Raw genomic sequence first — 24,770 nt, forward strand, 5'->3', positions numbered from 1 at the left:
TTCCCGTCTCGAGTTTAAATACTTCCGTTGGAGTTATAACATGCATTACACATGTTGCAACGTGCAAGGCATCACATCACCTTTCGAGCTAGTTTAAACCAACGCTAATCATATAAGAAACATGGTCCCTCACCTATACTATAAGGCTATGTCAAGTATCACAAGAATAGAATAAGCATATGCATAATACGGGCTGTTACACTCTATCAGCTCACATATTAATTGTGCCAAGGCTAAATTTTCAACATGGCTTCACTTAAATCATGTTACTTCCAAGTGACAAGGTATAGTACTTAACAACAACTATGTTCTTTTTTCTTTTAAAAAAGGTAAAGTTGTGCTGGCAACCACCAAAAAGATTTACATCAATGACTAAAAAACTGAAAGTCTAGGCTTGAACTGTAAAGAAGTAAAAAAAATCTAAAATCTGCATCATCTGTACTATCCTCTTTACACAAAAAAACAGAATGTTCTCATGCAGTACCATTTAATCTTTTGTACTGATTCTGGAGTATTGCCTTTTGTTTCTTTTACTCCAACAAGTCCACCATATACAGGAGAGTACTTAAAGTGAGGTTAAAACTCATCTAAACTATCATACTTGATTCATGTTATCTTATTGGCAAAACTATAGGTACTTTGTGGCAACTGAACCGCACAAGACAACACCATAACAAAATAACTAATTCAATTCTAGTAATAAGTTTTCATGAGGTTTTGTTTCTTAAAAACTTACCTAAAAACATATTTTCTAGAGGAATCAAGGGCTTCTGTTCATGTAAGTTGTGAGTCAATTAATGACCACCTTTCAACATTCTCTAAGAGATGATCTACACCTTGCTAAATACTATACAAGAATTATTATCTAAACAGACACTAAGAACAAATCTGTAAAAATCAGTAAGAGAACAGTAAAGAAAATACTTTAATATAGAATCATATGTAAGAATCAATCAAAAAATCATGAAGTAAATACTTGAAAAGAGAAAACAAAACAACAAAGAGTATTTTGGGATCCAATAAACACCATAGTAACAAAATGAGAACTCAAAAGTCTAACATGAGTACACAGTAACAAAATATAATATCCTAAAATGAAAATCATAAAGTGAAACTTATAAAATCAATAAATTCCATCAATCCATTATATTATTATGAGAGACTAACAACCATCCTTGTAATTGCTTCAACTAACTCTTCCATACCCAACAACTTCCTAGATTTCTAACAGATTATCTAAATCACCATCATTGTTTTCACCAATATCAAAAGAATCACGAGGTTGAACCTTTCGCACAACATGCCATCCTTTATTCGAAAGATCGTCAACATAAAATACTTGTGATGCTTGGTTGGCTAATACAAAAGGCTCATTTACTTTCAATAATCGTTTTCGGTTAACACTTACGAAGCCATATTCATCTACTTTAATTCCCCTTTCTTGGTCATACACATCAAACCATGCACATCGAAACAACATCACTCTTCTTCCACCAACAAATTGTAATTCAAGAATTTCAGTTAACTCTCCATAGTAATCAATAGTTTTATTCTCTTCATCAGTCTCACCAACTACAATCACCCTGCAATTTTGAGTTCTCAAGCCTTTATCATGGTCTTGCACGTGAAATCTATATCCATTAGCAACATAGCTTTTGAAACTTGTCACATATGCAGAGGACCACGTGATAGTGAGAACAAATCTTCTATTTGCTTACTATCATCATGTTTGCACAATTTTGCAACCTATCAAACCAAGTATGTATACACAATTTAGCAAATGCTATTCGCAAATTAATTTAAAATATAAAATCTTAACTACTCACCTTAATCTGTAACCAACTAATGAATTGACTATTCCATTCGATCTCTGAATCATTCTTAGAGGTATCAAATGGAACTTGTGAAAATTCTCTACAAAGAATTTAAATTATAATATGTCATTTTAAGTATGGAAATGTGGAAAGGTAAAAGTCAATTATTTGAATTAGTTATTACTTACTCAAGAAATGGTTGAATTTCATCACAATTCTTTAGAATATAAAAGTGTGGCTGCTCAAATTCGTCTGATTCAAGACTTTCTGGTGTGGCACACTTTGAAGTTTTTCCAGGTTGAGAAAAAATTGTTAAACCTCCATCAGATTCAATAGAATCGCCATCATAATTCCGCTCAGTGCGATTAAATCTTGTTTCCACCATATGCAAATACCTTGAACATAAAGTCATACATTCAGTTTCTATATATCCCTCTGCAATAGAGCCTTCTGGGTGAGTCCTATTACGAATAAAAGACTTTAAGAAGTATAACCATCGCTCCACTAGATACATCCATCGATATTGAATAGGTCCAGCAATCTTAGCTTCATTAGCTAAATGAATTGGCAGGTGAACCATGATATCAAAAAATGCAGGAATGAAGACCTTTTCTAACTTGCATAGAGTTATAGGAATTTGGGCTTCTATTTTCTCTAGCTCATCTACTCTCAAACATTTTGCTCTAAGCATGTTGAAAAATATAGACAACTCAATAAGTGGTTCAAGTACAGATTTAAATAGCATACCACGTATTGCAAGTGGGAGTAGATGTTGCAGAATAACGTGGTAATCATGACTTTTCAATCCTGAAAGTTTGCGATCTTTAAGATTGACACACTGAGATATATTGGATGAAAATCCATATGGGACCTTCAAATTCTTCAAGAAATTGAAAAATTTATGCTTCTCTTTAGGAGATAATGTGTAACATGCAGTTGGTAACTCATATTTATCCCCTTTTTTTATCGGATGCAATTCTTTCTTAATGTCTATTACTTCCAAATCCAATCGAGAATTTATGGTATCTTTGGTTTTTCCTTTGACATTTAATATTGTTCCCAAAAGGTTATCATATATATTTTTCTCAATGTGCATCACATCTAAGTTATGTCGCAACAATAGAGTTTTCCAATATGGAAGATCAAAGAAAATGCTCTTCTTATTCCAATTATCAACCCTATTACCATGTGATATTTTAGTCTTTTTCTTTGGATCCTTTGATTGTATGTTAACATCTAAATCAGCCACTTGATCAAGTATATCATTACCAGATAACATTTTTGGTGGTAATTTATGCTCTTTAGTGCCATCAAAAGAATCTTTATCATTCCTCCATTTGTGATTACGAGGAAGAAAGCGTCTATGGCGCATATAACACTGTTTATTCCCATTTTTCAACCAAATTGAAAGAGTTTCTTTATTACAACATGGGCAAGCCAATTTTCCTTTGGTACTCCATCCTGACAAATTTGCATATGCAGGAAAGTCATTAATGGTCCATAACAAAGATGCATGTAACATAAAATTTTGTCTAGATGATGCATCAAAGGTCTTCACACCAGTTTCCCACAATTCCATTAATTCTTCTATGAAAGGTTGGAGATAAACATCAATTGTATCTCCGGGACTTTCAGGGCATAGAATAAGCATCGATAAAATAAAATTTTCTTGCTTCATGCATAACCAAGGTGGTAAGTTATAAGGAATCAATACCACAGGCCAAATGCTATGTGGAGTTTTTGTACTTTTAAAAGGTTGAAAACCATCACTAGCAAGTCCAAGTAGAACCTTACGTGGTTCAGTAGCAAAAGATGGGTGAAGTTCATCCAGTGTCTTCCAAGCTACTGAATCAGCGGGATGCTTCATTATTCCATCATTAATTCTCTCATCATGATGCCACCTCATCAAAGAAGATGTTTTTGAAGACATAAACAGTCTTCCAAGTCTTGGCTTTAGAGGAAAATAACGCAAAATCTTGCATGGTATCTTTTTCCCATGCTTAAATTTTGTTTCCCTATTACGTTTATCCTCCTTCCATCTAGATGTTCCACATACTTTGCAAGATTCAAGAAGCGCATCATCCTTCCAATACAACGTGCAATTATTCTTACATGCATCAATTTTCTGGTAAGAAAATCCAAGCTCCCAAATTATCTTTTTTGCATTGTAATATGAAGTTGGCAAATTTGATCCATCTTCCTTCAACATCTTCAACAACATTGTAAATGACGCATTACTCCATTTACCAATACTTTTTATATGAAGTAATTTGACCAAAGTAGAAAGTTTAGAATCTTTGGAACCTTCATAGATTGGTTGCTCAAAATCTTTTAAATGACTATAAAATTGTTTTGCTTCCTCAATAAAATCATCACCATCTATGTTCATAATGACTTCATTCAAATTAGGATATAAATCCCCTAAAATCTCATGTATTTCATCCTCCTCATCATCCCTTTCAATGTCATTATTGTCTACAAATTCAGAATCTGACTCTGGTTCATGTAACCTCTCCCCATGATGATACCAAAAAGTATAACTTCGGACAATTCCATGTACCAATAAATGTGACCTAACCATCTCACGAGTTCTTGAAGATGCATTACAACATTTCATACATGGACAACGTATTTTTTGTTTTTCTCCTAACTTTGTAAAAGAATAATTCAAAATTTTCTCCACCCCAAGCACATAAGCATTATCAAGTCGATCATCAAAAAGTTGCATCCATTCTTTATTAGGTGCCATAGTCTTGAATCACGAAAAATATATAACAATCATATTAGTATAACAACAAAAAAGAGTAAGAACTAAAATTTTGTTTTGAATAAAATTTAATACTATGTTTATTTAATGTTACTATCTTTTTGTTCTAATGTTCAATTAATCAAACAGTGAGTATATATGTACTCTTGTGTAATTTTTTTTTTTAAGGTTTAAGTCATCAAGCTAGCAAAAGCAAGTATAGTACTAACTGAATTAGTTTTCTCCTAAAAAAATCAATGTATCTAACACACCTATGTGTACCCCAAACATACCTTAATGTATAACATCAACTCAATATTTAAATCAGTAAACAACTTAGACAAATCAGATTCAAATCATGTTGTCTATCTAACTTTTCTTGTATACAGTGTATTTACTTACACTAAACCTTTCAGTCCTAAAAGATTACATTGTATTCATTTTTGCAGCAATCTTTCAGCTCTCTTTTTAATTTTTAGAATGAACTTTCATACTCCAAAATCTCTTGAAACACTATATTAGTTTCCATTCACAAAAGCTATCGCAAGAGACAAAATAATAGGCACACATTTTCACATTAATCCAACTAGAAGCAGGCCTATTTCATTTCATTAATGTGGAAATACAATCAAGACAGTAGGAGACAAGTTAAGGATAAATGGAAAAGATGAAAAAATAGTCTTGTTTAAGCAGAAGGACTTCATCATAGAATGGGAAAAAAACAAACTACATGCACAAAGAATGAATATTGTTATTTGAAATATACTTATTCACTTGGTAGTTATTTAACATGTGGTATTAGTGCACTTAAACGAGAATTTTTCTTCCTATTTCCTACTGCTATTCAAGTCAATAAAAACAACAACTTGCTTCCAAGATTCAGTTGCAATCCATTCTTTACAGAATGAGATGCAAATCACTTTTCTACAATAACAGTCATCATCTCACCTCATTTTATTTTCAATCAAGTATACTAACAAGAGTTCTCACATTAGGGCATTCAACATATATATATGCTTACTACTAATATGCTCAACCACACAAACACCAAAACAGAAAAAAAAAACTGATATGTAAACATACAGTACAAGTTCAGATTTGAGAAAAAAGAGGCATTTCACAAATAAATTCATAGTTATAAGCATCCAAACTTACCTTCAAGAATGTTTCCAGATTATTAGTCGCAGCAAGGTGAAGATGAGCAGTATGAAGAGAAGCTGTCAATTTAACACGACAATATAAGTTATAACTGTGGTTGTCTTAGAGAATCCACAATGCATCAGATAAGTAAAACAATAACCATCTATTAAGAACTAATGTGGTTGTCTAAGAGAATCCATTCTTGATTATGAAGATAATCCATTTTTCTTCCTATTTCCTACTGCTTATCAAGTCAATAAACAACAACTTGCTTCCAAGTTTCAGTTGCAGTCCATTCTTTACAGAATGAGATGCAAATCACTTTTCTATAACAACAATCATTATATCTCACATCATTTTATTTTCAATCAAGTATACTAACAAGAGTTCTTACAATAGTACATTCAACATATATGATTACCACTAATATGCTCAATTCCACAGACACAAAAAATAGAAAAAAGAAACTGATATGGAATCATACAATACAAGTTCAGATTTGAGAAAAATGAGGCATTTCACAAACAAATTCATAGTTATAAGAATCCAAACTTACCTTCAAGAATGTTTCCAGATTATTAGTCGCAGCAAGGTGAAGATGAGCAGTATGAAGAGAAGCTGTCAATTTAACACGACATTATAAGTTATAATTGTGGTCGTCTTTGAGAATCCACTATGCATCAAATAAGGAAAACAATAACCATCTACTAAGAAGTGATTTGGTTGTCTTAGAGAATCCTAAAACCAGTTAATACATGAACCAATTCTAAGCAGAGGCAAGCATATTCAGGGAATAGTTATTGCAAGGATATACATAGTGACCTATGACTAGATTTTACAGAGACAAGGACTGATAATTAAAGTTAAGGCTAGAGATTAATAACTTTCTTGTTGCCTTCCCTATTTTCATTCAAAAATACTAAACTTATGTACAGAGCAAAAAAAATGAAATGGTTATCAATTTTGTTGCCTTGTAAAATGAATAGCCAAAATATATAATGATGGGTTGATTTATATATTTTGTTATTTGGCTTTCAAGTAATAGCAAACTTCAAAAAGACACAGATAGCTACAGGACAGACTTCTTATGATAGATAGCTATTGAACTAGAGAATGATTCCATAATGGATCTTCAGTACATACTATGCAAACATATTTCAAAACTCTAGGTGATTTTGATTCTTCTAAAAGTCAATTTTTAGCTCCTTGGCACCTACATAATAAAGTTATAAGACAAGATAGATTCTATCTCAAGCAAATATCGAGTACATCATTGTCAAAGAGAGGCATATGAATGAAGAGATATGATGACATCATTGCAAAGAAACAATAGCATCAAGAAAATTTCTATTTCAAGTATCACGACACACTTATCCATAGAGATTAGACAAGATTCAAATGTCAAATAAGACAAAGTTAAAAGAATGTCCAAGCTCTATCCTTTTTTCAGATTGATGCTTGCCGACAAACTAGTCAAAATGGCAACTTTGAAGGTGAACTCGGATGCAGTGAATCACAATTAGGTTACACGTTAAGTCGAGCAAGAATAAGCTAAATAAATATTTGTTAAGAGCTAGAGAAAGAAGTTAACTCTAGTCTGTACAAACAAATCATATTATAATTGACACAGTTTTATCCTTTACTTTATCAAAAGAAGTGAGACAACTATGTTTTTCTATGACCTGAACCATACAAAAAGAAATCGAAAAAAACATGGATGCAGAAATATTAAAGGATTCAGTTCACACATTAATAAGGATATGACTGAACTACACTAGTGCATAAAGCAGAAAAATGTTTTCAGTTAAAAAGAGAAAAAATAAACCTAAATGGAAACTGAAAAATCAGGGAAACTACAGAATTTGGAAAAATTAATTATTCCACAAAGCAATTCAAAGTAAAAATAGCATAAACTTACCCCAAAGAGAAGAATACTCAATCATCCAATAGACCCATAAGCCGACTAGAAGTAAGAAACAAGAACGATTCTCTTTACAACAAATTAGAATGTGTTCTGCAATCAAAATAGAGATACATGATTTCCTTTAATAGATGGAACTAAGAAACCCATGACTAATTTTTCTCAACAAACCTAGAAATTGACGCAAGCTTTGGATCTTATCTTCTTGCTAATTTTCCTCCAACAAACTAAAGCTCATTATTTTGAACTGAGAGAGACGTACGGCTGATAAAATGTGGGAAGATGGAAATCGAGAATCCCCAAACCTCTAACAGAACTAGAGAGAAGCACCATATCCTCCAAGCTGTTGAATTTTCTCTAACTGTAGGTGAGAGCTGATTCACCTGTAGATTGTGTAGATCGTTCCCCTGATTTCTCTAACAACAAAGTGAACAAACCCAGAAATTTGACAATATTAGTGTTTGTTGTTCCAAACGGATGGGAGGAGTGGGGTATGTAGAGGGTAGGGTTGGGGTATGTAGAGAGACGTGTGATATTGTTTTATAAAATAATTAAAGAGGGCCCTTCTTGATTATTAATTAACAACCGGATACTAACTTTTTTAACATCCGAAAATTATTTGGTCGCTGAGAATTAATTAAAAATTAACTTCTAACAACAAAAAAATTATTTTGTCGTTATAGATATATTATTAACGACCGAATTCATATTCTGTGGACAAGAATTGGTCGTTGAAAATGAAATTTCTTGTAGTGATTACATATCAAGAAGAAGAAGATTGGTGAGTCGTCATAGTATTCGAGGGCTTGACCATATGTCCTTTATGTGTTTCTTTTATGTTTTAGACTTTTTGTAAGGGTCGTGTCCCTAAGATTATATTCAAGAGTTTTTAATTCAAATGTTATAGATGGTTTAAGACATAGTGTATAGACTCTCTCTCATTTTATAAAAGACTTTATTGTAAAGAAAGTTTTAAATTTTTCTGCAATTTTCCCTGTGTTGTTATGTCATGATATGCTAAGGGCTTGTATGAGACCCCTTTGGGGTCATGTACGATGTGTTACGTCTAGGATTTACCCCTTGGCTGTGACACTTTGATGGGGGAAAGAATCTTGTAGTGAATGTTATAATCAACTCCTCCCATGATGTGATGGAATTGTTTGGTATCTCGGCCAACCACTTGCTAGCCTCCCCCGTAAAAATAGTTGAAATAACCGAAGATGGATTGACTCTTGTGACACATTATTGAATGACAACAGGCTGCGTACCTCTGTAAAACTTCCTACATACTCATGCGGGTCTTCGTGCTCTAGCCCTCCATAGAGTCCTCTCATTTGGAGGAGACTCATAGTCCTGCCATTGACTTCAAATATTACATTCCCATCTGCTTGTGGTATGCAAATTACACCCATTTCACCTGCATGAGATGTGTTGTAAACACTATTGATATTATCTACACCATCTCGATGACCTGCTTGATTACCATTCAACTCTTCCTCACTTATTTTTACTTCTATATAGTCCAACCAACACTACACAATGCAGCCTAAGTCAATTCAACTATAGCCAAACAATTCACAAATCAAATTTCAATCAAAGAATTCTAAGTAACACAACTCCTCAGCAACAGAGCCATTTTGATTAACGTTTAAAGACACTCCATCCAGTTCTAAGCGTCCACGATCTCTAGTCCATATATAACCTAACTAAATGAGTTGGGATCGATCCCATAGAGAGTAGCTTCTCGTTTGAATTCAATTATAGAAGTATGACAACAATCTCTTCAACTGAACACTTACTGCACCTTTTTGGTTTAAGCTTCGAATTTCAGATTATAATTATCAATCCAATTCAACACTTGACACGAAATGATCAAATAAAGAGGTAACACTTGGGGAATTGACCAACCAATTATTGAATTCAACTTAGTGGATGAACAGTGTTGCTCATAATGGGATAAATTGTCGTGGGTAGGTAGGACTATATGTAAAGTAATTTTCTCTCGAACAATTACCTTATCTTTGTCGAATTCTCTCAAACTTCAACACTAGACAGAAAATGCCCAATCCTTGTCCTCATCAAATCCACTCTCTCGAGCTAGATACAAAGGATAGGTTCCATGTTTCACTTTCTCAATCTGAAATCATTGTGACCTGATATACCGTGAGTTTACGGTATTTCTAATACATTTCACTTACAAGTTGTGTGTGTCTAGGGCCTTTTTGTATTGGTATTTATGTGTTTTTATCATATTTTGCAGGAAAGATGTTCAGGCGCGGAAGTATAGAGACAGCTGAAAGAAATGTAGAAAAAGGACATTCACGAAGGTGATCTATGGACCGTAGGTCCATTGACGGTCCGTAAGTGATTACCGTAGTTCAGCAGGCAAGGCATGGAAGGCAAATCAGGGAAATCTGACCAAGTGTGGAACCATGGTGGCCATTGACGGTCCGTAGATTGATCTATGGACTGTACTGTTGATCCGTAGATTGATACTGCGAGGGTTCCATCACCTTATTTTTGAAGATTCCAAGTGTGGAGCTACGGAGGGGGATTGACGGACTGTAGATCGATATACGATCCGTACTGTAGTTCCTTCGTTTGCTTCCGAGAAGCTGATTTTTGGAAGGTGAAATATTTTCTAAGTCCTGGCTGACGAAAGGGACTCATGGACCGTGGATCCATTGACGGTCCGTGAGTCAGTCTCGTGGGATGAAGACGCGTGCCTGAACAAACTTTCCTTAATTTTTACCCTTTTAACTTAGGATTTGTTTTCTATAAATAGGGCATGTAAACCTCATTTTTGGGGGTGAGACATTATTATTCTAGTTTTACTTTGTGACTTTGGAGACTAATTTGCAAACCTAGCAATTATTGATTTCCTAAGTTCGTTTTGAAGATTGTGGCTTTGCAGTTCAAGTTGATGGATAGACTCTCGTCAACTCCTAAACCCTCTAAAGGAATGATGGATACCGGATCCCCAATGCACTTCTTAAGCATGGAAACATGAAACACCAAGTGAACCGGGGCCAACTCATTTGGTAAGTCTAATTCATATGCAACTTTCCCAACACGTTTTAAGATTTGGTATGGGCCCACACACGGGGGACTAAGTTTCCCCTTCTTACCAAACCTCATCACACCTTTCATAGGTGAGATTTTCAAGTAGACCCAATCACTAATCTCAAATTCTACATCCCTTCTTCTAACATCGGCATAAGATTTTTACCGACTTTGGGCCGTCTTCAACCTCTCACTATTGAGTCAAACTTTTTCAATGGCCTCACAAACTAGTTCGGGACCAATTAGAGAAAATTCACCAATTTCAAACCAACCAATTGGAAATATACACCTCCTACCATGTAGTGCTTCAAATGGAGCCATGGCAATGCTTGAGTAGTAACTATTGTTGTAGACAAACTCTATCAATGGAAGATTGTCATCCCAATTACCCTTGAAATCTATCACACACATCCTCAACATATCCTCTAAGGTTTGAATGGTGCGTTCCGCTTGACCATCCGTTTGAGGGTGGAAATCTAGCTTAACATTGGTACCAACCCCTTGTTGGAATGCCTTCCAAATATGTGAAGTATATTGAGTACCCCGATCCGAAATAATAGACAAAGGAACCCCATGCAACTTCACTATTTCCTTGATATATAAGTTGGCATAGTCTTCCGCCGAAAAAGAAACCTTGACGTGAATAAAGTGTTGATTTAGTCATCCTATCAATAATAACCCAAACAGAATCATGTTGCCTTCGATTACGAGGCAAACCCACCACAAAGTACATATTCACCTCCTCCCACTTCCAAGTGGGAATATCTATATTTTGGGACAAACCTCCCGGTTTTAGGTGTTCAACCTTAACTTTTTGACAATTCGGACATTTCTCCACAAAACCCGCTATATCCTTTTTCATACCATTCCAGCAATAGACTTCCCGTAGATCACGGTACATCTGGTGGCTCCTGGATAAATAGAATACCGCGAACCATGAGCCTCTTCTAAAATTTTCTCTCTTAAGCCATCAACATCCGGAACACATAATCTACCTTAGTACCTAAGCACCCCGTCTCCCCCTTGGGAGAAAGCCTCATCGGACTTGTTGAGAACCAATTCTTTCAACTGCATTAATATAGGATCAAGGCCTTTCTTAGACTTCACATCAATCACAATGGATGATTCGGAACTATGATGTTCCATGACTCCACCCTTGGTGGAATCCACTAGTTGGACACCTAACTGGGCCAACCTATGCACATCACGAATGAATTCCTTCTTCTCATCTTCTACATGAGCCACACTACACATAGACAATCTACTTAGGGCATCCGCAACTACATTAGCTTTGTCGGGGTGGTAAAAGACACTCACTTCATAATCCTTTAAAAGTTCTAACCACCTTTTTTGTCCGAGATTCAAGTCTTTTTGGCTAAACACATATTGAAGACTCTTGTGGTTGGTGAAAACATCTACATGGACCTTATATAGGTAGTGCCTCTATATTTTCAAGGAAAACACCACCGCCGCTTATTCGAGATCATCAGTTGGATAATTCTTTTCATGTATCTTGAGTTACCTCAAAGCATAGGCAATCACTTTACCATGTTGCATAAGTACACATCCCAAACCAACTCGAAAAGTGTCACAATATACCACAAACCTACCGGTACCCTCCGTTAAGGTCAACACCGGAGCGAAAGTAAGTCAATCTTTCAACTCTTAGAAGCTTTTCTCACAAGCCTCCGACCACAAAAACTTAGCTTTCTTTCATGTCAAGGCCGTCAACGGAGAAGCAATGGAGGAAAAACCCTCAACAAACCTCCTATAATAACCAACCAAACCCAGAAAGCTTTTAATATCAGCAGGAGTTAGATGTCTAGGCCAACCCTTGAACGCATCCATCTTCTTAGGATCTACCTCAATACCCATGCTTGACACAATATGACCAAGGAAGGCAACTGACCTTAGCCAAAACTCACATTTACTAAACTTAGCATATAATTGGTGGTCTTTAAGGAGTTGCAATACGATCCTCAAATGATCCTTATGTTCCTCTTCACTCCTTGAATAGATCAAAATATAATCGATAAAGGATCACAAACGAATCAAGATATTGCCTAAACAGCATATTCATTAGGTCCATGAATGCCGCCGGGCCATTTGTTAACCCAAAAGACATAACCATAAATTCATAGTGACCGTACCGGGTCCTAAAGGACGTCTTGGGAATGTCAACCCCTCTTACCCTTAGTTGATGGTAACCCGAACAAAGATCTATTTTGGAGAAATAGTTAGCCCCTTGAAGTTGATCAAACAAATCGTCAATTCTAGGGAGAGGATACTTATTCTTTATAGTCACCTTGTTCAATTGGCGATAGTCTATACACATCCTAATGGACACATCCTTCTTATTTACGAACAATACCGAAGCACCCCATGGAGATATTCTTGGTTGAATAAAGTCTTTGTCTAACAAATCCTTGAGTTGTTCCTTCAACTCTTTCAATTCGGCCGGAGCCATCCGATAATGGGGCAATGGATATGGGTTGTGTATCTGGAAAAAAATCAATGCCGAAGTCTATTTTCCTTTCAGGAGGAATGCTAGGTAAGTAATCGGGGAAGATTTTTGTAAACTCACTCACCACAGGGACCGACTCTAAAGAAGGAGTCTCGGACTCAACATCCATAACCCTAACATTGTGGTAAATGCACCCCTTGGAGATCATTTTTCTAGCTTTTAGACATGAAAAAAATCGACCTCTAGGGATAGAATTTCCCCCCTTCCATTCTAAAGTAGGCTAATTTGGAAATTTAAACTTAACCACCTGGGTTGTACAATCAATAGACACAAAACATTCATGCAACCAATTCATCCCCAAAATGACATCAAAGTCCAACATGTCTAATTCTATCAAATCAACCAAAGTGACTTTATGAGACAAAGAAATAGGACAACTTCTATATACTCTTTTTTCTACTACCGAGTCACCAACCGGGGTAGACACCGAAAAAGGCTCTAATAGTACTTTGGGGAGTATTTCCAATTCATAGCTACAAAAGGTGTAACAAATGACAAAGTGGCACCGGGGTCTAACAATGTTTAGCACAACTGGGGAACCCTCGTGGTCACGTTAGGATTGGAGAGCATAGAAGTGGTTCTTCATGGGAGCATTGGAGTTTGAACCACTAGGAAAGGCTTGCTTGCCCTCTCTTCCTTGAACTTTTAGCATGGGACAATCTCTCACCATATGAACACTCTTCCCATAATGAAAGCAACCATCCATTTCAACAAAACACTTACCCTCATGTTTCTTGCCACACTTGGCACAAGTAGGCCTTGTCATAGAAGATCTACCACTATTGCCTCCTCGAGGCTTAGGGTTAGGCACCCTATCCTTCTTGAACCTTAGAGCATTGGACAAGCCTTGGTTGGAGAACCATCTCTTGAACCTTGGTCGCCCTTGACCCTCAAACTTACTCTTGGAAGAATTTCCATCATCGATCCTTGTTCTTTTCACATCCCTATTTCTTCCTAAGCTTTGTGTCCTCTTTGTTTAGCATACACCATTAGACATGAGATATCCATATTATCATTTAACATTGCCACACGACATTCTTCTTCAATCAACTCGGACACTCCGATCACAAACTGACTCATCTCATCTCTCGGATTTGCCACCAAAGATGGAGCATATTTGGAAAACTTAGTGAATTTTAGAGAATATTCTTGAGCACTAATACCTCCTTGATGAGGATTGATAAATTCCTTTACCTTGGCTTCCCTCTTCTCACGGGGAAATAACCTATCAACGAATTCTTTCTTGAACACTTCCCAACTTATGGGACCTGCTATTATAGGCCTATTATCCTTCCATTGAGTATACCATACTTGGGCCACATCCTTTAATTGATAAGCGGCTAGTTTGTCTTTCTCAATAAAAGTCACCCCCATAGTATCAACTATCTTGTAGATCTCTTCCACAAACTTTTGTGGATCTTCATTCACGTTGGAACCAAAGAACATATGAGGGGTTATTCTTGTGAGGTATCTCAACCTTGAAGCCATGGTGCTCACATTAGGGTTCACACAGGGCCCAACTTCCCTATTTTCTTATGTCGTCATGGCTTGGGCTTGAGTTGTCACGGATTGTGCTTGTGCCGTCATGACTTGAGTCAATGTTTGGAGAGCCCCTTTTATTACCACATTGGTCATAGCCCCATCATCATTAGGAGCTCGAGGAACTTGAGGCTCTTGAGAACCTTGGGGAGGAAGTCCCTCATTCACTATCTCCTCTTCCACTCTTCTTGTGGTCGCCCTTTTTGTATTCATATCCTATATACACAAAAGAAGGTTTTGTAAAAGGACTTCATAAAGTTAAAACTCTAAGGCATGACTAAAGAGTAATGAAAGAAGTGAAAGTTCCTAAGCATTTTATAGCCTCTCATTCATAAGTGTGGCGTGCTTCATACTCATGAACAAAAATTTACTAGACGTGGTTCATGAGACATCATCCTAAAATCATTCTAAACCTTGTACTCTTATACCAAGTTTTTCATGACCCAGGGGTACCCCAGACGTAATACGGCGTACTTGACCCCGAAGGGGTCTCATACAAGTCCTTAGCATAATCATGAACATAAGTACATAGAAATGATGCAGGATTTAAAACTTTTACAATAGAAGTATTTTCATAAAAGGAATATAAGAGTCTAGACCTTGTCTCAAAGAAACCATCTAATACAATCTTAGGGACATAGCCCTTTACATCATAGTCTTGAAAATGGAAAGTACAAAGGTAACTAGAAAAGAATAACATCTTGTCATCGAATCATGACGACTCATCAAGCTTAGGGAATAGGCAACCCAAGCTTCACTTGAAAGGAGAAGGACGTCTTCACTTGACAGACATATTTTATTTGCTTTTAGTCTTTAGTTTCAGTTTTCCTAGACTTAGTTGCGGCATGTCCCAACATTTCTACTCAGTAGAGGCTTATTTCAAACATAAATTTATTTTCAATATTTGAATTTGACTTTTCAGTTGTTGTTAAACTCTCAGTATTAATTTATTCAGATTTAGTATGGGTATTTTCCATCATTTCAGATTATTTATTTACTAGCTTCCGCATAGTATTCATTGATTCAGTTTATCTTTAAGTATGCTTATGATATGCCAGTAGGGTTAGCTTGGGGTCACTCGTGATCCTAGGTCCCGTGTCCACATCCTGGGGGTAGCTTCGAGGCGTGACAACCTTGGATAGCTCTTCTTGGAGGCATGATCTGAAAGATATGCGCAAACACGAATTAGAAAGAAAATTTATAGATTTAAAGTTCATCGGATGAAAAGAGTATGAAAAAAGTGAGATATTTCCCAAATGTCGCATCCTATTAATTACAAATATGGCGCGCTTCACACCGATAACTAGGACTCTACAAACACGACTTCATAAACACCCTATGACTCTATCTATTCTCTGATACAAAGTTTTTCACGCCCTGTACCTACATCCTAGACGCGACTGGCAGTCAAGAACTATTGCTTGCCCAAAGAGAACCCATGGTCTGGCTTAACTCTCAGCGAAAGACTTCCTCATCAATAAAAGAACTCAAAGGAAAGCTTTAACTCAAAAGTCACAAATACTTTAACTCAGAATATTTAGAAATAAACATTCTACTGGCCCAAGAGGTAACTCAAGTCCTTAAACATGTTTTAAGACACTGTAAAAGACTTCTCAAAATTACTCGAAATAACTCTCAAAACTCAACTTTTAACTCTACCTTTAAATGTTATAATTTATGTTATGAATGATCTCTCGATGATTAGATGTAGTTTAGTGTAGTTAGAATCAGAAAGGAGTGAAGGTATCTTTCAATAGAACTCAGACGGGCCAAACGACGTAAAAAGAGGTAGGGTGACCCTGGCGCACTGAGTGTCACGGAGCGCCAGCCCCTAAAATACAGAAACTTATCCGTGGCACGCTGCTAGCGCGGCGCGCCAGCCCCTACCAAAAATTTTCCCGTCAAATTTTCTTTCTCGTTTTCTAACCCTTATTCGCCTAGAATCGAATGGTTTTTTTCCAACTCACTTAGATTCGAATACCCAACATAATTACACAAAACTCTACTCAAAACGACCCTCAAGTTACTAACATTCATCTCAAGAATTAATCAAAGCCTCAAAAATCAATATTAGCGAATTAAACTTCAAGAAAACTCATCAAGAACTCAAATCCTTTATCTTTGAGAAGGAAATTGCATTAAATTCACATGATTGGCATTTGGGTAAATGAACCCAATACTATGAGAACTCACATACCAAAAAATCCTCGATTCGCAAGAAAACTTGATGAACGCCTTGAATCTTCACTCTTTTCTCCTCTTTTCTCTTCTTGAACTCTCCCTTAAAATCCTAAGCGTAATTTAGGATTGTGAAAACTGACCCAAATTAGTTTTGACCCCTTAAATAACACTAAACACATTTTAAGATAATAACGTAAGGAAAAGACCAAAATACTCCTCACTGATTCAGGTAACTTTCCTTAACTGGACATGTTGACTTCAAACAGCCATATCTCCCTCATCTAAACTCTAAACTTAGTAAAATAGGTGGCGTTGGAAATAGGATTCCAAGACCTTTCATTATACATCTTATGAGTCACCTAACTCATCTTGTATTGAAAGTTATGGTGATTTGAAGTTGACCCAAAACTCAAATTTAAGCGTAACTTGCAAAATTCTCAATTTAGCTATTTCCAATTTAACGATTTCTAAATTTAGCTCTTTCTAAGCTGGGATGATACAGATGCCTTAGAAGGAATCTTAGTGCCTACATGTGGAGAGTTTTGTAGCAATTCCTCAATATTAGGGTTAATCGAATGTAGACCAGTTTAGAGAAGCTGGAATAAATCCATAGTTTTAAAGTGTCAGCTTTTGACCTAAGGGGGAGATGATAAGATGAGAAACCAAGTCAAGTGTGGAGAATCAGATAGTGATGTATTTAGAAAGAGTTATAGAGATATATCAATCTATTCATAATCTTGTGTATTACTCAAAGTTCAGTCTTTCCAATATCTTATTGATGTTTCTTATTGTGGTAGTGATGGTATTATTACCCCATCTAAGGTTAAAATGTGTAGGAGGAATAAGTGGGGTTTTACTATGATTAATAATTAAATGAGAGCAATTAGTCAGTTCTAGATGAGGAGAGGATGAGGAATTCCTAGGAAGTTGGTTAGCAGGAGTCCAGGGAGTGGTTTGTGTACTAAGCTTGAATGTGGCATTGTTAATATCCTGATAAATGTATGATACATTTGGTGGTTCATGATATGAGCTAAGGTTGGTTTAATGTGGTGGTAATGAGTAATATTCTTGGGATGAGATTTCCTATAGAGGTGTAGGACCTGAACCTTGTGATATTGGGTTAGGCTTGAACATATTAAGAACATACCTTTAGGCTCAGTCTTTGGTAAGAGTAGTCATGTACCTTTGTGGGAGCTATGAGTTGCAGCCAATGAGGTTTGGTAATAAGAAAAGAAGGGCATAGTTGAGAAGTATTGCTAAGCTTAACAGCTACCATATAACTTTAGGTAGAGAGTGACTTGGTTCAAAACAACATTTTTCTTGACTTATGTGTTATAGAGAGTCCCAAATCTTGATATGAATAAGTTCAAACTATGTAAGTAGGCAAGTTCAGAATTTAGATGAGGTAGTAAGAGTAAACCCCTTTCCATTCCCAGTACAACCATTATTCGAGGACGAATGATCCCAAGGGGGAGATATTGTAACACTCCAAAATATTTTACGTTAAGACTTGAACCATGCTTTGTCTGTGAATATGAAGTTACCAAGAGATTTAAATTTTCTTAGGTGTTAAGGTCACTAGATGTAATACCTTGAGTTTCAACAAAGAACTAAAGAGAAATTCATTCAAGTAACCCATCAGTTCTCTTAAGTTTTGGGTCAACTTCAAACAACCATATATTTTCGCACATGAAGAGTAGGTGGCCCATGAGCTATCAAATCTAAGGTCTTTGAGTCCTCCTTCCAATGCCGCCAAGTTTGCTCAATTCCGAGCTTGGATGAAAGAGTTATTCCCATTTGAGTGCAGCCTCTCTAGTTAAGGAATTTCTGTCATTTTAGGAAAAGGTATTTTGGTCTTTTCCTTACCCCAATAGACCTACCCAAGTTTTTACTCACCCAATTAGGGGTCTAATCAGACTCTAAGATTATATTTCACGTTCCAAAACACTCGGGGTATTAGAGCAAGGATTCAAGAGGAGAAAAAGGGCTAAGTCCAAGCATTCTTCAAGGTATGTGGATTTCTCCAAGAACGATAGTTCTTTCCAGGTATGTGAAGTTTCCCATAATGTTGGATTCTTTTCATTCTCACGTCAAGCATGTGATTCATTCATTAATTCGTTCATAAAATTGTTTAGGTAAAGATTCTTGAAGAGTTCTTGAGTGTTAACCCCATTCTTTAATAATGGAGGTTTTAGAGTTCCTGTGGTGAGGCTTTTGTGAATGAGTGGTGTTTCTTGATAGAATTTGAGTAAGATTTCATTCATTTTGTGTCGGGTTTATGAACCAAAGAGAGTGTGGAAGAAATCATTCTATTCTTGATGAGTTAGGACTTGGAAATTGAGCAAGAAAGATAGTCAGGTTTTTTGGGTTTGGAGGTGGGGCGACACGCCACCATAGCGCCAGAGGGAATGGCGCCCTACGCCTGTAGTGCGCCCCAAAGCAAACCCATTAAGTATGGGGCTGGCGCGGCCCGCCACTAATGCGCTAGGGGCGTCAGGCCTTTTTCTTCTCTGTTCTTTGTCCCATACATGTTCCTTTGAATCGTGTCTTCGCTCTCTTCTTGATATTAAATCTTAAAGTCTTTATTAATCCATGAGAGATGTTTAATTTCCAAATAACATGTCTTAAATTACATTACAAGTTGATGTAAAGTTAGGAGGAAAGTTCAAGAGGTCTTTCGAGTCAAATTGAGAGTATGTTTGTGATCAACCATAGTTTTGCCTAAGTCTTGATAGAGTAAAGATGGGGATGCTAAGAGTGTATTCATAAGTCTCTATATTGTTATTTTATTCCTTTGAGTGGAGACTGTGCTCCTTTCTTCCTCTTCGTCCCATTCTTGGTGATAACTGTGCTCCTTCTTCGCCTTCACTTCATGGTACTCCCCTTTCAATTATTCTTAATAGCTCTAAATACCTTAGTTGTGCTTCGTGGTTCCCACCCTTGTAAAATTATGATAGTCTATTCGTAGAGAAAGATTTTTGCTTGAAGTGACTGCAGAGATATTACGATCACAGTCTCTAGCCTTTTGATTGTTCAAATTGGCGTACAGATGGAATTTTTCATAATGCCTATGGAAAATAGATAAAGTTGCAAAGGCTAATTTATTTTGTTGTTGTTGTAACATATTCATTTGTTTGTGTACATATTCTCACAAAAAATATAGGGGGAAAGAGCTTAACTGTGTACCCTACCTGGCCCTTTCATTTCTAGGTGAAAGATATCAATATGGGCATCTACAACCCAAAATTTCTTTTCCACTTGTCAAAATTAGAATTAAATCACTTCTTATGTAGCATGTTCCGAGGTATATTATACAATGATTTTACAAAGAGCAGAGCATATGTGAGAAGCCCCTAGCAAAATAAATGATTTATGGAGTCTTTTCTCTTCCGAAAAGTGATACCGATAATTTCCAATCTTTTTTTGCTCCCTTCCTAGTATTCTCGAAATAAATTTTCCTTACCAAACTAACTGCTTCCAGCCTGAGAAGCATAGTTTTAACTTATTTATAAAAACAAGTTGCTTTTAACTTAATCTTTTATGTTGTTTGAGTCATGTTTTAGGAAGAGAATATTTTAATCATTGCCAATATCAATCAAATAATATGAAAAAACTAATGAAGTCCAATCAAAATTTGTTCAGTTTCTTTTGATTTCATGTCCCAAGTGTTAGTCACTAGTAGAAGGATCTAGATAAACTAAAATTAGAGCTTCTTTGTTTCCACCTAAGTAAACTCAGAAAAAGTATGTATGTGTGTTAAAGCATAAGGGAACAATTCTGTTCCTTTTGATGCTATATTTTAATTCTTTTTTCCATTGTTAATATTGTTGTGGTTCCTAATTTGTCATACTAGTTGTTGGGTGTGTCTATGGGGAAGGTCCAAGGTCTTCGTTCATTTCCTGCATAAAATCATTTAGCGGATTGGATAGCCTAAATTTTAATGCATAAAATTGCTTTTAGTTAAAGAGCTGTAGGAAATATAACGATTTTGAACAATTTTTGGATTCTCTCACACTCCATGAGCCACAGATTACATTCTCAACAACAACAACATACCCAGTGTAATCCCACAAGTAGGGTCTGGGAGGGTAGTGGTGTGTTCACAGGCCCACCCCTACCTTTGGAGATAGAGAGCCTGTCTCTGATAGACCCTCAGCTCAAGTAAAAGCCTGTATATTTTGGAGCCCATCACTATACTTTTGAATGCTTTTGCAATCCCCAATGAGAAAGAAGCCTTTCTTCCCCTTCATCCCATTATTGGTGATAACTGTGATCCTTCTTCGCCTTCACTTCCTGGTACTCCCCTTTCAATTATTCTTAATAGCTCTGAATACCTCAGTTGTGCTTTATGGTTCCCACCCTTCTAAGGACCAAGTAAACTCTACCTTCAAATCAATACAAGGTTTCAAATATCTTGTAGCGCTTGAAATTCATGGATGATGTAAACTGATAAATCTGGCCTGATGAACAGGGCTGGTACCTGCAAGATTAATAGACATTTACCTGGTCTGTTAGAAAGGTGGGATTTTCCAGAAAGATCATAGTTTCTTTAAGTTTGATTGTTGGGGACTATTATTTTTGCTCATAAGTCATACAGTTAATATGTTCAAAATGTTCTTTCATTTTGTCATCTCCTTTTAGTTTTAAATTTACGTTTGAATTCGGACTCGTATTGATTGGAGTAGAAAGTGTTGGGATTTGTTCATGATAACTAGCGTGCGATATAATGAGATCATGTTTATCAAGGGCTATTATATTTTTGAAGGTTTACTTATCCTACTGGTACATATCTTTTGTTTCCTTATGTGTGCTTTTCTATGGAAAATTCCAAAGGGCCATGTACCATGAGAAATATGATGTAAAATGGGAAGCGCTCTTTACTGCCACCTAAAAGTCCCTATCTTAGTGTGGCCCCATCATATGTCAATTTTTTCCCTAGTTCTGCTTTCAACCAAAAGGACATTCAGAAACCAAGAGAAGGGGATATGTTTGTTAATTTGATATTTGATTGACAACTTAGTTCAAGATATCCGTAATATTTGATCAGAAAATTTTCTTTTAGTGGATAACCGAGAGCTATGGCGTATGGTTTGAACCTTGGTGGAGTCATAATATACAGGAAATTTGCTCAGCAGTGAAGAGTCAGGAAGCTTCAATATATAGCCTAATTGGAAAGAAATGTACAAGCTTTGTAGGCATGTATCAGTTGAACCTTTGAAATACATGAAATGAATGTCGCATTTTGGTAACTTGTTAATTTGACTAGTTTTTGTGATTTCAGGATGAAGGTTCTGAAGTGTCTGCTAAACTTGAATTCCTTAACCAGCAAAATCTTATCCTCGGCATGGAGAATAAAGCCCTAAAGCAGCATTTAGAAAATTTTTCCCATAAAGTATTGTAAGTTTCTTTATCTGTTATAATGAATTATTCAACAATTGTTTCTAGTGCTTGTAGTCTTGGACTATTTTGATAAAGTTGATTATGCAGTAGGTCTTGTGAGTCCAAACCTTACATATCTAGGAATTAGATTTTTCTAAAATAAGGATTATATAAGGGTGAATTAAACTACTGCAAGTGATTGAGTATTGGTTCAAGTGAGCTGGGAAAATGGACACGATTTTCTTGGAACTAAAACAAAAGTTTTGAGTAATGTTCAATTTGATTAACAAAATAGCAGTCTCTAGGGAAAATGGGGACAATTATTGGTCATCCCAAATACATCAATTCTTCGTAAGAAGATGGAATGATCTTGTTGTAGCCAAGTATTGTGGCCTAGCAGTGAATGAAAACCAGGGTGAAAATTCCAGCAGAGACAAAGTGCTAGGTGATTTCTTCGGTAGGAAGTACCCCATGAAATAAGGAAGGTGTGTGAGACAGGTGGCCCAAACACTGTGGCTTTTTAGAAATGAAATGATCTTGATGATAATATTAAAGTTCTTTGAACCAATAAATATCGGAAAACTTGCCTTATTTTCCAGCTGTTTGGAAAACTAGAATTGTTTTCCCTGTGACCTCGTTCTACTATAATTATTTGAAATGTTTTATGTCACTTCCAAAGGCATAAATGTACTCTTCACTATATATTAAGGTTGTCTTAGGCTCTTAGCACTAAAATAAAATTGTATTTGTTAGTTTAAATGATGTTGCTTGTTGTGACTTGATCCCTTATGATCTCTTTTTTAAGATGGACAACCTAATACTTGATCCCTTATGATCTCCTTTTTACGATGGACAATCTAACTAAGGTCAAAATTTCTTGGGGGGGAGGGTGAGTAGTAGTACTCTTTTCCACTGCATCTAGATGACCTTAATGTGCTCACCTCCAACGGGTTTGTTCTCCTTCTGTCTAAATTGATTCTAGTTCTTGTTACAACATGTGTCTTTTACATCAAGATTTGTTAACCTTTTATGTGCACCTGGAGGTCAATGCTAAAGAAAAGCATTTGTCGCAGTTGACTCACCTGTGGTGGTTAAATCCAACATGATATATTGTGTCTTTGTATGTTTGGAATGATTAAATTTATCAGTTTCCCTTTGTAACATTTTCCAGCTTCTGATTCCCCACTAATTTCCATCTTCATGAACCATGTAATGTAAGCATTGATGGAGGAGCTCCTTTCTGCTCATTCCTTGTTTCTTCTTAGTGCAATAAAAACATTCTTGTTAATTTTTAACTTTCTATGAAGTTATTGTCTTATGGTACATGGCACCCAGGCCTAGAAAACCCTAACCCTACCCTATCTAATATCTGACATTAATTTTTCATGTAAGTATTACATTTTAATTAAAATCATATGGGTTTTCCATTCTATTAGAGGGATTAATCCACCATTCCATTCAATACATACATAAGAATAAAAAGGGTTAAATATGGGTTGCATTCATATTTGGACCAACTGCTGATAAAACAAGCATTACAAAGGAAAAAAGGATCTGCAAATCAAAGATAAATCTTTCAACTATTCTAAATCCTCGAACAAACAAGAAAAAAAAACACACGATCCCAATCTTTAAAACATTCAAAAAATATACCGAAAAAAAAACCCATAAAAATAAATCACTCAATTTTCTTTCTTTTCCCCTTATCAGCAACAACAACATTCTTGTTCTCCACCAAACGAATTCTCCTGTTGACAACAACAAGCTTTGATACAACTAGCGTCAGGAGATCTTTCTCTCCTTGTTCTTCTTCTGGTTCTGGTACTGATTCCTTGTGCTTCTTTTCAGATTTCAGATTTTGAGAGTAAAGAACAAGAACTTCTTTACAGGCATCCAAATTGTGAGGCCAAGTTTGGAGTTCCCTATTAGGACCAGTAATAACAATACAAACCTTGATATCACAGAGAGTTGCAAGATCCATTGATTTCGTCTTTATGCATTCTTTCCTCCCTTGATAAGACTTGGGATTTTTTGTTTTCTTCTTCCTTTGATCTTCTTCTGCCATAACTTGATTCGATGTAGAATTTGAGAAGAATGAGTACGTATATATAGGTGTTTTGGGAGAAATTATAATTAGTATTCCTAATTTGAATAGGAAAGAGAATTGAATACTCTTGGGAGGTTTGGTCAAAAATCTGCTAAAAGTTTTGGAATGTAAGTGTCCCGAATTGGGAAAGAAATATAATATAGAAAAATACTAATTGTAACTTCCCAAGTTTACTGACAGCTGGGTTAGACTATCTATGTCATGCTTAGTGGGATGCGTTCTATTTTTTGGAACTTACCCAGGTAAAACCATCCAAATACAACTAAATAAATTGGGTTTATTAGGAATATGGTATACAACTTTTTTAAGTAAAATATTAAATGAGAGTCCTTTTTAGATTTGGTAAGACAATCTTG

The 24,770-nt window shown here is 35.9% G+C and overlaps 2 protein-coding genes and 1 long non-coding RNA gene across 5 annotated transcripts; all 3 read right to left on the reverse strand.

Moving 5' to 3' along the window:
* Window positions 1–1,216: 1,216 nt before the first annotated feature.
* Window positions 1,217–4,563, reverse strand: LOC125845799 (uncharacterized). Its single transcript, XM_049525327.1, has 4 exons — window positions 2,003–4,563; window positions 1,827–1,914; window positions 1,670–1,746; window positions 1,217–1,583 (listed from the first exon to the last, which is right to left on the reverse strand). The coding sequence occupies exons 1-4, from the start codon at window positions 4,561–4,563 to the stop codon at window positions 1,217–1,219; spliced, it is 3,093 nt and encodes a 1,030-aa protein (XP_049381284.1).
* A 389-nt stretch (window positions 4,564–4,952) lies between these two features.
* Window positions 4,953–8,099, reverse strand: LOC125844859 (uncharacterized). 3 transcript variants are annotated; one of them, XR_007444197.1, is made up of 4 exons: window positions 7,793–8,099; window positions 7,619–7,714; window positions 6,257–6,318; window positions 4,953–5,777 (listed from the first exon to the last, which is right to left on the reverse strand). It is a non-coding gene; the product is annotated as an uncharacterized LOC125844859 (long non-coding RNA). The 3 variants fall into 3 exon arrangements; XR_007444198.1 differs by lacking the exon at window positions 6,257–6,318 and having other exon boundaries at window positions 7,793–8,097; XR_007444196.1 differs by lacking the exon at window positions 7,619–7,714 and having other exon boundaries at window positions 7,793–8,095.
* A 6,642-nt stretch (window positions 8,100–14,741) lies between these two features.
* On the reverse strand, window positions 14,742–24,372 carry LOC125845800 (agamous-like MADS-box protein AGL81). The gene is made up of 2 exons (XM_049525328.1): window positions 24,028–24,372; window positions 14,742–14,963 (listed from the first exon to the last, which is right to left on the reverse strand). The coding sequence occupies exons 1-2, from the start codon at window positions 24,370–24,372 to the stop codon at window positions 14,742–14,744; spliced, it is 567 nt and encodes a 188-aa protein (XP_049381285.1).
* Window positions 24,373–24,770: the final 398 nt, after the last annotated feature.

The sequence above is a fragment of the Solanum stenotomum genome, chromosome 11 (assembly GCF_019186545.1).
Source record: "Solanum stenotomum isolate F172 chromosome 11, ASM1918654v1, whole genome shotgun sequence".
Classification (NCBI taxonomy): domain Eukaryota; kingdom Viridiplantae; phylum Streptophyta; class Magnoliopsida; order Solanales; family Solanaceae; genus Solanum; species Solanum stenotomum.

Bases quoted from the DNA above. Each gene is read 5' to 3' on its own strand.
- LOC125845799 (XM_049525327.1), bottom strand. From the start codon at position 4,563: ATGGCACCTAATAAAGAATGGATGCAACTTTTTGATGATCGACTTGAT. The intron at 1,915-2,002 runs GTAAGTAATAAC...AATTCTTTGTAG, and splicing joins GAAATTCAACCATTTCTTGA to AGAATTTTCACAAGTTCCAT. The intron at 1,584-1,669 runs GTGACAAGTTTC...TCAAAATTGCAG, and splicing joins TCACGTGGTCCTCTGCATAT to GGTGATTGTAGTTGGTGAGA.
- LOC125845800 (XM_049525328.1), bottom strand. From the start codon at position 24,372: ATGGCAGAAGAAGATCAAAGGAAGAAGAAAACAAAAAATCCCAAGTCT. The intron at 14,964-24,027 runs GTTGTTGTTGCT...TTGTGTATATAG, and splicing joins GTTTGGTGGAGAACAAGAAT to GATATGAATACAAAAAGGGC.